The sequence below is a fragment of the Tyto alba genome, unplaced genomic scaffold (genome assembly GCF_018691265.1).
Source record: "Tyto alba isolate M040663 unplaced genomic scaffold, T.alba_DEE_v4.0 Super-Scaffold_7, whole genome shotgun sequence".
In the NCBI taxonomy this organism is placed as follows: domain Eukaryota; kingdom Metazoa; phylum Chordata; class Aves; order Strigiformes; family Tytonidae; genus Tyto; species Tyto alba.
Window position 1 is genome coordinate 7,924,965 of NW_024881328.1, and position 13,681 is coordinate 7,938,645.

A 13,681-nucleotide genomic window follows, 5' to 3' on the forward strand; every position below is an offset into this window, starting at 1 on the left:
TAGGAACACCAAATCCTGGGCAGCAGGGAAGAAATGTTAACAAAACAGTTCTAACAGAGATGCTGTGATGATCTGTTCCTGCAAGTGTGGGAGGAAGTCCAACCACAGATAATGTACCGTATAGTTCTGGTTTCCTCAGTGCCCCAGTTTTTTAAGGAGGTCACTGAACATCAGAAATAGCGATACTATTTTTTGGAGAAAGATTTAGCAAACTAAATGCGTAAATCTTGGCTAGACTCAGACTAAAAAAAAGTTCTTAGTATGGAACTAAAATTATTTTTGTCCATTTAAATATAGTTTTTAAAGTAATTAGGTAGTTTAACTAATTTTAAGTAGTGATTAACCAGTGAGCTCATTGAATAGGGCCAAGTCATGATAAAGTGGAGCTGTGAAACTCAGTTATTGCATAAATGAAAGGGACTGGATTTCCAAAAATAGCATCACTCCATCTGGCTATGATGTATACCAAAGAGAGTTTGATTATGATTCAGTAGAAGGGAGTGCAGTTAACAATAAGGAAATTACATTGGTGTAGAAGTAATATGCAAAATATTCTACAAAAATTGCGAGACTTCCATTCTTGTGTACATGTGAAAATAGACCAGATAGTGCACTGGATTTTTAACAATCTTGCATTTTGGTTGCTAACAAAGATCTCCCAGAGGCGTCCAGTGGGGTTTTTTTAGGTTAAGGATGGAAGTACTTAAATGCCAAGATCCCAAGCTATTGCTGTAGTTGTTATTCTGATGGAGGGAAAATGGTGATTATTTAGGGTGGATGTGTTTTAAAAACCCTTTCCAAGGAATGATGACTGAGGAAGAATTAATCTGTTTCTGATGGGTTAATTCATAAAAGACAGATGACATACTTGTGGAGTAGAAAAATTGGGGGTGTAGAGTCAAGGGAGATGGTGAGAAGAAAGCAGAGTCCTTATATAGACCAGATTTTCTTTCACGTAACCACAGGTGACCGTGAGGAAACCACTGTTGACCTAAGTATCTGTTTTTCATGATACCTTAATGGAAGTCAAACCAGCTGATTCTAGAGATGTTTGATTTACTGTTTCTTTATTGAAACAATTGAAAAAGACAAATGGGAGCACTGATTGTGTTCTTAAATCTTTACTTTTCTGCTGTTCTTAAGCTTAACTGAAGTATTGAGTGATGTGTAGACTTTCCATGTCTGTGAAAACACCTACAGAAACCATATTTCATGAAGATCTGTGGTAGATGAAAAACAATGAAGAAAAGACAAGTGAAACACAGATTTTGGGGTTTTGCTTCTTAGTTTGTCTTCCTCTGAAGAAGAAATCAGTTCAGGGACATCCAGTTTTAGCGATGGACCTGACTGATGTCCTTCCTCTGGCTTTTTTTTGATGTCCAGCAGGGTTTTTATCTTAACAGTATCTGTCCAAATTTAACTTGAATTATATCCATTTTGTAGTCCTGATGCTATAATTGTGTCTGCTAATGCACAGCTCACTGAGATCAAAGCATAGTCTTTTTAGGGTCAATATTACCCTGTTGAAATTGCTCAGGATAGAGCATAAATGTTAAAGTGTATCTTTAGTAGTTTATGGATGTCAAACTATGTTATATGGTAATCCAGCTGTACACTGATCTTAATGAAGTTTTTTTCAAAATACTGGATTACTTCAAGCTTGATTTCATTGTGTTGAATTCAATTTAGTCATTGCAAAAACTGTGTTTTTCCTGACTGAATTCAAGCTGTAATGAACAAGCAGATTTACAGTTTATTGTGGGTAGTGATTTGGTAGTGAAGACATAGTACAATTTTCCAGTTGTTTAGTCAACAAACTTTATGTTCGTATTTTCTAATACTGTAAGTAATATTGAAATTTGTTGAAAAGTTGACTTGAGTCACTTTGGGGCTAAAAACTCATTATTTAACATAAATCCTGTGTCCTAGCAAAACCTTAATTTCTCACATATATAGTAGAGGAATTGCAAAATTATTTACATTATTTAAAATAATGTATATTACTTAAAAGAGCATACATTACATTATTTTCCCTTTTTCATTTAACCTACTTTTATGTATTTAGTGACTGTGCATGGTGGAAGATAGGTAGTTACAGCATACAAACAGAAAAGCAAACCTGAGGTGAGAGTGGAACAAATTCTGTAGCTGAGGTGAGAGTAAAAAGGAAAGTTCACAACTTTGCACCTCAGTTGCACCTCTTTGAGATATGGTCATGTAAGCTGTTAACTGTCCTCAATTCTGTTGAAACACATTTGTTGGTCTCTGGCAACTTACATGGCTGTTATTCTAACACTGGAGCTCGTGCTGAATGAGACATGACGATTGTTTTTATAATCTTGCTTATAGTGTTGAAATAGGGTCTGTTCTATTATTATTAATATTTTCCTTTGTGGTATTTAAGTAATAAGCACACAGGTGAAATTAGAGTGAGATTATGACTGAAACTCATATTTCAGCATTATTAGCTAGACATTTTTTCTGCTCTCTGTAATAAAGGTGATTATTAAAAATAATGAGTTTTCCTGTAAAATTAACTCAGCAGACAGAGTTAAAACATTAACACTGTTAACTGCAATGGCATTTAAGTGGCATAACTTTGTTTCTGTTTCTGCTTAACACTTGAAGGAATGTTTACTGTCTCTGCCACAGTCTCAGATAAGATAGTTTGTCCATATGTATGTGAAAGAGTTCATATTAGAGTAAACACTACAAGAAAAGAATGCCATGGCAAAATCCTTTTTAAGGCAAAGGTAAAAGTCAACTAATTTTGACAGCTGTCTATGTATTTAGTTTGCTGTGTTGTACCTAAGTGTGATATCTCAGATGGTAACTGTGTTACCTACCACTGTGCCAAATGTGGTAATACACATACCAGCATCTCAGTTAAAGACAGGATAGCAGCTTGAATTATTTTCTGTCGTGGTTTGGGCCTGGTTGGCAGCCAACCACAATGCAGCAGCTCTCTCTCCCTTCCCCTCCGGCAATGAGAAGGGACAGAGAGCCAGGCTTGGGGTCCGAGATAGGACTGGGATGGGGAGAAAATTCCTCTTTATGGTCACGAGCAAAAGGCAGACTCGTTAGGGGAAGAAAAAAAGAACATACATTTATTACAGACACTAACAACACATAACAGAGTAGGACAGTGAGAAGCATTGCCACATCTTGAGAACACCTTCCCCCCACCCCTCCCTTCTTCCCGGGCTCAGCTCTGCTCCCGATATCTCTACCTCCTCCCCCAGCGGCGCAGGGGCAGGGAATGGGGGGTGCAGTCAGTGCTGCCACTTCATTCATGTTCGGTGAGGGGAGTGTCCGGAACTTGTTCCTCCTGCTCCATCGTGGTCCCCCTCTCACAGGAGACAGTCCTCCACAAACTTTCTCCGACATGAATTCCTCCCATGGGCCGCAGCGTTCCCCACACTGCTCCGTCATGGGTCACTAACTTCCTCCGACTGGATTCTCTCCCACGGCTGCAGCCCTTCCCGAGCTGCTCCGGCGTGGGACTCCCCCGCATGCTGCAATCCTCCCAGCACTGAATTACAGCAGCGGGGCTGCCTTTTCCCATGAGACCCCGGCCTTCTTCGGGCACAGAACCTTGATCATCTGAGCAGGAGCAACAGGCCATAAATCAACGTCTGCTCCACCGTAGATCTTCATGGGTGGCAGGGGGGGCCGCCCTGCTGTCTCCCCACAGGATACAGGGGGGTCTCTGCTCCGGCACACCTCCCCCCTCCGTTCTTCCTCCATTCCTCCACTGACCTTGGTGTTCATGCAGCTGCAGCAACTCCTCCTTACAAGTCCCCCTGCCCGTCACCACGACCCTTCTTAAATACGTTATCGCAGAGGCGCAGCCGATTGGCTCAATTTCCCAAACAGAAGTGGAGCTGGGGGAGCTTCGAGAAGCTTCTCACAGGGGGCCGCCCCTATAGCCCCCTCCCCTGCCACCAAAAAACTCCACCACTCACTCAACCCAGGACATTTTCTTCAGATAAATTCACTTTCTTTTTGTCCTAAACATTATGCCAGTGCAAAGGATGTAATTAAATTGGAAAAGTTTTGCTCCATGTGTAGATACAGAATCATCTTTAAAATCTTTGGAAAGTTGTAGTGGCATAAAACTTTTGAGGTCATCCATTTGATTCCACTGCACGTTGACAGTTGCAGTACTTCAGGAGCTTATCTCAGATGTCTTGTTGGTCTGTTTAATTCTTACAAGGAGACCGCAGTATCACAAATTCTCAACAGTTATCCTTGCTGGCAGTCCCTGAATGAGTGGGCACTGAAACTCAGCTACCTTTTGTAGAGGGAAGAGTGGTCTTGTCAGATTTGATTTGAGGTACAGAGAATTGCTGCTTGTTCTTTCTTTCGTCTGTAGTGAAGTAAAAGCTTCAGCGTTCAGTTCTGTGAATTTGGCTGTTGTCATAAATACTATTTTTTAAGCATAATTTATCGTTCTAAATGAGATTAGGAAGACAGAATCTGTGTTCTGCATCCTTACTAGAGCCAGGAGGAGTTACCAGCTGATGAATTGTTGTTATTGGAGAACTGTGTTAGTTATTGACTGGCTGTGTTTCTGTGCACACTTTCGGGCCATACCAAGTAATTGCTTTCAGATTGAGTTTAGCAACGGCTTTTCTTTTTCCTAGTGTATGATTTAGGACTGCATTCTTACCTGCTCTGGCACGAAGCAGGTGTTGGTTCATCAGAAGGGTAGAAGAGGCATTGTTACTATCCTGCTTTAAATAAATGTTACACATCTTGTCTCTTAGGATTTTTAGAAATTTGACTAGTTTATCAAAAACTGTATTGGTAAATCCAAATGTGGCTAAGTTATCATCTCTTGGAAAATGTCTTTCACTTTCTAAGTAGGAGATAGTTAAGGGAAAAAAAAAACAAACCACCTTTGAATCATCCCAGTGCTTTGATGTAACAGTGCCAAATTATGCCCAGAGCTCAGGCAAAATGTTAGCACATGTCTGATTCGGGGAGACCTGTGTAAAAAAGGTGAAAAAGTTTGAGGGTACTTTTGTAACTTGCTCAAAGCCTCATTTCCTTCATTTTCAAAGTAGTGGGAGTAGTGGCTGTGGTTAATGCTATCAGACAGTAAGAGCTGCTAGCTATTATTTGCTAGTCTGAACCACTTATACTCCTGAGATATTTTATCAGTCAGCTAAAATTGCGGGTAACTCCAAATTACTACAGATCTGCAATATTGTTACAATTTTCTCTTTTGGTTTTTCAGTGAAATGATATCTTTATCTTGCAGGGATGATGGATGTCGCTTTATTTCAGTGTATCTACTGACTGATTGCCTAAATTGGGTGCTAATATAATTTGTTTTGGTTGGGGGTGTTTTGTTTTGTGGTTTGGTAGGAGTCATGTGAAAAAGCCCACAAGGCTCTTCTTGCCCTAACTGAAAAGTTGGGTACCTTTCAGAAAGGAGAAGTAAACAGTGCTATGACGCACATTGTCGCAAAGAACTTTTCTCTTAGTTGTTTGCAAGAATTCGTTAGGTTTTATATACGCTTCTAGGTTGCTAACTGTCAGGTCTTAAAATGCTGCAGGCACAAAATCAGATATGGGTTCAGTGTTGACGTATTGGAGTGTTTTCAGCATTCACTAAGGGTTTTTTTTTTTTTCACACTAAAGCCCAAGAGTGTTACAGGAACATTTAGTGTAGGTAATTGCTAGCTTAAGTAGCTTAACTGTGTCACGTACATAAACAAAAAGATTATGATCAATTCAGTGAAATCTACTTTTGTTTTCAGCTAAATGTACTTTTAAAATAAATTTTGAAAAGAGAGAACTGCAGTTCATATGATTAGCTGTTATGTGGACTGCTTTAAATGCTGAGAGTTTAGACCTTGGTTTGGGGATGTTTTTGTGGCAGTGTTGTATATGGTTAACAAGTGGCTGCGTTTTTTGCATGAAAAACATTGTATTTGGTAACCTTTAGTACACACAAACATTTCTACCTTACATAAGCTATTGAGGGCTTTGCTTTTATCATGCACTGTATATTACTGCAACTGTTCTGGTTCAGTGTGCTGAAGGCTTTTTAATAGGTTTAGTGTTTTTTTTTCAATTTCTTAATATAAAACCTTTATTTGCAGAAGCACATGTCATAAATCAGTGATTCTTTAAATGTAGAATTGACTGTAGTCGCTCCTTTCTATCTGAATATGCCATAAATTGAAATGAGGAATTTATCTTGCTTCCTTTACTGCTTCTTTTTGTGTGATAAACAATTATCGATTTGCATGTTTCTCTGTTTAGGCAAATACAATAATCAGGTGTTCCTAAGGGAAGATATTTACCCTTCCAGCTATCCAAAAAAAGAAAAGTCAGGAAAAACTAACTTAGGTTTCGTTATTTTATCTTCTTCTTATAGACCTCTACTAGTCAGGCAATCTTCTGCCTTCAGTCTGGTATTTGTCAGCTTTTCCGAGAAACTCTTATTCGCAAGGGATTTGTGGAAATTCAGACTCCCAAAATCATTTCAGGTATTGTATACGTCATCTAGCAGCTACAGGTCTGGTTCTTTTACACTTGCTCAGCGTATCTATCTGCCAAAAATTTAGTAAGTTTTTATTTAAAAAGATAAAATTCTATTTCTAATTTAGATGCAACATAGCAAACTTTTAGCAGGTATCTATCTGAGTTGTTCTTTACTGTTCTCTTGACTTTGGATGTTAAAAGAATGACAAGGCAAATATTACATATATCTGATTTATGTAACGTGCGGTGCATTTACAGTTTTAATTTGGTTAAATACAGTTATCTGATCGTATGCATTGTTCTTCAAACCAGTGTTCTTAGTGTTAAGCACCACCAGTTCCATTCCCAGTATCCAAAAAAACCCAACTCTAATTTAGATTAAAAGCAGATTCCATCATAAAGAAGTTACAGCCAACATATCATGATATACAAGATGATGCCATTATATACAATATGTCACTTCTTTAGCAATAAGCATATGGCTGAATGGAAGTGGTAGATCATTTTTCTGAAAATGTGGCATAACAGCTTTAGCCCAACTAAAAGTCTGGAAATGCAGATTTGGATTCAAGTTCAGTTGTTGATCTGCTGTATGGTTTTCAAAACTCAAATTACTTGACTTACTGATGGATGTCTTTCTTCCATCTTATTGCTGTTCTTTGAAGTTTTGTTGATGTCACAAAGACATACAGCATGGAAAATGTATGGTGCAATATTTGTATTACTCTCACTGTATGTGCACTCATTATATGCATACTTTTGCCTACTGAATTTTATACTTCTGTTTATATTTTTGAAGGTAGTTCTTGACTGAGATAAAAAAAGGGCTTTTTAACAAAATACATGTAAGCAACTGTTCTTTCAACATGGAAAGTACTGTTGAACTGTAAGATTAGACAACTTCTTTCCTACAGAGACAGTTGAAACAGTATGAAACACTAAAGGCTCCCAAGTAGTTTATTTATGTAGGACCTTTGAGGAAGTGTGCTATTCTTACTGTGCAGTGTACCATTGAAAGCAAGCAAGCAAGCATCCTATTGTTTGAATGAGATCATATTTTGTAAAAATAACTAAGTTGATGCATTCCTACTAAACTTCAAATTTAAATATCATAGCTGTTCTAAGATTTGAGATTTTAAAAGTTACCTGTATTCAAGAATAAATGAAAATTTACCAAAACCAGTTCAGTGGGAGTAGGGGTAATGAAAGAAAAGAAACATTAATCTCAGTGGAATGGTTAGTAATAATAATAATTAGTACTTCACCTAGAGTTATCTTAACATTAGAACTTTCAAAGATTATTAACCAATCTTTCACTCCGGCATGCTTTTGTTAGGAAGTTAAGCAACTGTAACTCTCATAGCACACACTGGGAAATGGAAAGGTAAGGTGACTCAGCTGATAGTTTTGGTAGGCAGTTTGCAGTAAGGGATTCAGATACATGTGTTCTCAGTTCCTATTCTCTCAAGGCAACATTCTATGAAAACTGTCTCAAACTGAGAAGAAGCTTTATACCTTTGGCAGATGTCCTCTGGTAAATCTAGTTTTGGCTCTGAAAGATATTTATGCCTTCAGTTAGAGAGGATGGCCCTGGCAAAACAGGATATGCACTTTCATTTTGGCTTCTGCAGTTAACTCCTGGAAGTATCACTGATAAAAGATTGGTTTCCACAGAAATGTTGGGCTGCAGGTAGATGTGGTGGTATAAGCATGCATTCTCTGCTGCTCTCACTCTAAGGTGAAGGACAGCTGGAAATAGTAGCATTTTAAACTACCCCAACTAAATTTGCAGATTTGTAAGACAATGTGTGACAGTCCTGAGCAGCAAAACTTCCTTTAGCATTAATGGATACAAATATATCTTTTTCCTCTAATATGCTTTGAAGAAAAGTCTCCTTCTGGTCTCTGAATATAAGACCAATAGTCTTACTGTTCTACTTCTAATTTATCTTTTGATTTTTTATTTTAATATTTATTGCAAGCATTTGCTTTTCAGCTGCCAGTGAAGGAGGAGCCAATGTGTTTACTGTATCATACTTCAAAAGCAGTGCCTACCTGGCTCAGTCCCCACAACTGTACAAGCAGATGTGTATATGTGCTGACTTTGAAAAGGTTTTTTGCGTTGGGCCAGGTAAGAAAAGCATTGGTGTATCCAAAGTGTGAAGTGTGCAGTGATGGCTTTTAGCAGATGTGGTAGAAATAAGATAACATGCACACCGAAAGCTTTGAATGGTTTCACTTAATATAGTTTCGCTTACCAAACACAAATTTCAGTTGGGGTGACTAATGAGAGTAAACTTGACAGAGAAGTTGCTGGAAAAAAATTAAAATGCTGAAATATGGGTGGAATACTCTTCTGCAGTGCCTGCTGTTCTGTGAGGAGAAAGAATAGAGTTGCATTGGAAATTGATAATATGATGAAGTTAGTAAAACATGGAACACCACTGTGATTGCTGAAGCCACAGTTCCCTATTAACTGTGCCCAGTAGTTGCCTAGTTGCCCAGTAGTAAGCAGTTAAAATAGGCAAGCTAGGTTTTATGTACTTCATGTTGCATATCAACATATACTTATCCCTTGCTTTGTATGTGTACCAAACAGCTTTCTTTAGAAAACGGGTACTTTTTATGGGCAGTCAGTAAATAATAAAAATTATTAATTTCCAGTCTCGTGCTCTCTCTTTCTTAAAAGCTGATACGACATCGCCTCTTTAGGTAGTAATACAGCATTTTTTTCCTTAAGACCTCAAAGACAGGTTTAAAGATACAAAAGCTGGGAATACTGGAAAACAAGTTAATAGCAGCTTCTAAAATATAGAAAATATGCAAGTAATTCAGAAGATCTTAAATTTCTTGTTAATTACTAACAAATGAGTCATGGTTTATAGGAAGACATGTTTGTGTTAGACTCATATATATGAAAAGAAAACTAAACCAAAACATACACACACGTGCACAAGTCCGTTTCCTCTGAAAAAGGTGGTTTTCAAATCTGAAAGTTCTTGTGTGCCTGAAAGCTTGTCTGTTTTTTCCACTTCTGTCTGTTGGTCTAACAAGAGATACTGCCTCTCTGCAAGTCTTGTCTGTCTTGTATCCTTTGAGCACCATAGCTACAGTAATGCTGTCACTGTTGTTATAAATGATGCTCTGAGGCAGCTAGTTTTCTTCTTGTTTTTCAGTGAGAATTGTCATGTCTCACGACAGCATTGTCTGCCTGATCCAAATGCTGATGTGATTGATTGTCAATGTTATTTTTCAAAATGGAATGATAATTTCAGGTCAGTTAGAATTTCTGTTGTTTAATTTTACAGTCTTTAGAGCTGAGGACTCCAATACACACAGACACCTGACTGAGTTTGTTGGTCTGGATATTGAAATGGCTTTTAACTATCACTATCATGAAGTGGTAGATGAGATTGCAGATACCTTGGTGCAGATATTCAAGGGACTTCAGGAAAGGTAATGAGAGCGTTTTCCATTTCATGAGCAGCTTCATTTGTTTGAGATCTCTTGCACTGTGGTGTGAAATGGGTGAGCATTTTATCCTCAGCTTGTCAGATAATCATTAGTAAACTGATTTAAAACAGAACTTTGTAACAAACATTTTTGCTTCACTCTTAGCTATTTCTTTGTGCCTGATTTTTAAAGTTCACTCAAGCCATAGGCCAATAAGCTATTTTTAGCCTGAGTAGATTTTAGCCATCTCCTAGAGTGTTAGCTTGCACTAAGAAAACTTTTTGTTTACTGTTGAATGGACTTCCTATCAGAAATGGTCCATCATTAATTGAAAATGTCCTTCTTTTTGTGCCACCACAGGTAGACTGATTGTTCTATTTTGAAATTAATCCTAATATTTACTATCTAAGAAAGTTTTTCTGAATCAAATTTATTGTAACAGCCTGCATCTCTGCCATGAAAGCAACAAAGATTATTTTCCATTATTCACAGTCTAACTCATTAAAAAGCCAGGCCAGAAGTTTAGGAAGTGATTTTCATTTGCTTACAAATTAGATTATCTTGCCAGCAGAAATGCAAATCTTTTCATCTGTCTAGAAGGAAATGTCTCTTTTTTTATTTGAAATAGGATATTACTCCAATCAAAGAAGAACCCACGTTAATATTACAGATCAAAGTGATTTCTCTATGTCTTTACTGTGAAAATTTGACCTAGTCAATTATTTCTTACAAAATAAATCAATCAGAAGTAATAGTAAAATATTAACATGTGTATCATTGAAGTAGATGCATTAACTTACATGAAACATTTCATTAGGATTGTGCGGAATTTCTGCAGAAGTGGTTTAAAACAGTTTTTTATGTTGCAAGAGGGACCTCTTGTGGCAAAATTGTATTGCCTTTGCAAAATCATTACTGGGTGCCAGAAGAGTAGAGGTCTTGATTGTTTTGTATTTTGCTTCTGTTCTTGTTTCCTTGTGTATAGATTCCAAACTGAAATTCAGACAGTGAACAAACAGTTCCCATGTGAGCCATTTAAGTTTTTGGAGCCAACTCTGAGGCTGGAATACCGTGAAGCTGTGGCCATGCTTAGAGAGGCTGGTGTTGAGATGGGAGATGAAGAAGATCTAAGGTACTTTGGCAGTACACAGACGTGTCAGAGTCTTGTGAGAGTGGTAGTGAAGTGTCAGTTTTGTACTGTGCAACTGACAGCCCTCAGGAAGGAACCACAAGCTTTTGGAGGAATAAATGGTATTCATGTCCAGATCTCTTGACAGATAAATGAATGGATTTGAAAATAGCCCTTTCTTTCAGTGTAGACTATACGTACAAACTGAAATCCAAAAGAAAATTACTTACATCATAAAGTGAGAGTAACTTGAAGCTTCTAAGGATAAGAAGCATTTTCTAATAATTGCAGTCCTTCATGTGAATTGCAACATGTCTTTGAATAGGATTAAACAAAAAGATTCTTCAGTCTTAAGGTCTTTCTTTTCAGTAACACCTTCCCACTTCTTTCCACCTCCCAGGAAAATGATTAAGCAATTATGATCACATTCCCATTGATTTACTGGAAGATGGGTTTAACTAACTGATTATATACCAACTTTTCTGAAGACACTTAATATATGAAAACAGTTCTGTTCTTTCCCATAATATATCCAGTACCATAATGTCTGGTTTTAGAGTTAAACAATCTGTATCAAAGAAGCTTCAATTGTAAGACTCTGATAGAGGAAAATAATTTCCTCAGCAGCTGCTTACGGTGTTTCTCACTTATGGTGCCTAAGAAGAAATGGTTGCACAAGATATGCCAAGAGGAAATACAGTACACAATTCTTCAGTAGTCAGAATATGATGACTAGGAAATAGCTATATTAAGAGCAAGAGTATCTTTAGGTATCAGTTAGTTTAATGGATTTCTAAGAGCAGTACAAAATATTTAGGAACAGAAATAAATATACTTTATTTCTGAAGTTTGTGTCTGGACAGTCCAAAACATTCAGAAGCAAGTACTAGATTTTGTAAAGGGCAGCAGATCTGTCACTTCAAGTCTTTTTAGCTTTATGAAGTATTTAATCAGTACAAGTTAAATCAATTAATTTTAATGGTGATAATCTTTTTCAGCACACCTAATGAAAAGCTCCTGGGACGCCTGGTAAAGGAAAAGGTAACAATTATTTTAGAAAACGTAAATTTGTCACCAAATCTGAAATCTGATGTCGTTGGGTTATTGGGTTGGTATAAATGCCTACTTCTTTGTAGAACAACTTTTTACACACTGAAAATACAGTATCTCTGAACATGAAGAAGTTGTGAAGAGTTTAGGATTAGCGTAAGCATTTTCTAATTGTCTGACTGCATTCCCATTTTGGTGCTGCTTATTTCATCTACTTACAGTCTTGTCTTTATCATTAATAAGATGTTTCAAACCATTTTCAATCTTTTATATTTGTTTCTGTTGTCTGTTATACTGAGTACACCAAAAAAAGAACAGTACATTTGAATACCAGTTTTTATGATAATTAAAAAAAGAAAACAACAAACCAGATTCTAACTAAATCTGTAGGAGATGATGAGATCTCTGGCAAAAAAAATAAGTACCTGTTACTACAGCAAGGCATTTTATTGCTAAACATTTGTAAGTTTACAGTAGAAGTAGTATTGGAAAACTGAAAAATAATACACTGATTTTATTGATAACTACTATTTTTTAAGATAATACTGTCCAATTTGTGGAAAGTTATTGGGAGATACTTTTAAATTTTATTTCAAAGATGTACTGGTTGTGTCTTTCTCTTGTAATTTGTTCATTACATCATTTTCTGTTCTACTAACTGTTTTAAATTACCTTTGTTTAGTATGACACGGACTTCTATATTCTTGACAAATACCCTCTTGCTGTGAGGCCTTTTTATACAATGCCAGACCCAGTAAACCCCGTGAGTAAAATTCTTTGTTGTTGTCAATGGGTTTTTTTTGTAGTTTAAATTACTCTGTGTAGGGATAACTTGACAAAATAGATAAAGTATTTATATGATCTGCTGTTATAAATAAAATTCTGGTAACAAGATTAAGTCAATTTTACATGACTTATAAGAGGTTTACAGTTACTTTCCACTGGTGAAAACATACCAGAAAGAAACAAGTCTAGCTAAAATTGGGAGAGCTTTATGAAGAGATCTCCATGGTGAGAGAACTACTGCCGTCACTGAAAAGAGGCAAAACATTCATTCAGGGCAACAGACACTTTAACAGAAAATATGCTTTTTCACATGTTCAGAAATTCCCCAGTTTATTCCTTAATCCAAGGTAAATATCTGTAGAGCATCTTTTGACGGGGTAACTACATGCAAGTGTAATGGTTTTTCAGTGGGTGTGTGGGTGAACTTCAGGTTTTTAAATCAACTCCAGTGTAATGAGAGGAGCGAAAGGGCTGTGATTCCCGGGAAGACACTGCACTCTTACTGCACAGCTTTGAATATCATAAGTGAAGTTATTGAGAGGTGTATATTTGCCACCTAAGTAGGGATGGAGCAAATGTAGGCAGGAAATAAACTCATCTTTGTTTTTCCAGAAAAACTCTAACTCTTATGATATGTTCATGAGAGGGGAAGAGATCTTGTCTGGAGCTCAGAGAATTCATGATCCTCAGCTGCTGACAGAAAGAGCCCAGCATCACGGCATTGGTAACGAGTCAAACAACAAGAAGCTGAATTTAAAAGAATAT

General features: G+C 37.0%; 1 protein-coding gene across 1 annotated transcript in view; it reads left to right on the forward strand.

Moving 5' to 3' along the window:
- Positions 1–13,681, forward strand: part of DARS1 (aspartyl-tRNA synthetase 1) — a 42,858-nt gene that overhangs the window by 25,857 nt on the left and 3,320 nt on the right. The window contains exons 8-14 of the mRNA XM_042808463.1: positions 6,392–6,503; positions 8,495–8,629; positions 9,807–9,954; positions 10,937–11,083; positions 12,079–12,121; positions 12,813–12,893; positions 13,529–13,640. Coding sequence (XP_042664397.1) covers positions 6,392–6,503; positions 8,495–8,629; positions 9,807–9,954; positions 10,937–11,083; positions 12,079–12,121; positions 12,813–12,893; positions 13,529–13,640 — 778 coding nt within the window. The remainder of the gene's footprint in view (positions 1–6,391; positions 6,504–8,494; positions 8,630–9,806; positions 9,955–10,936; positions 11,084–12,078; positions 12,122–12,812; positions 12,894–13,528; positions 13,641–13,681) is intronic.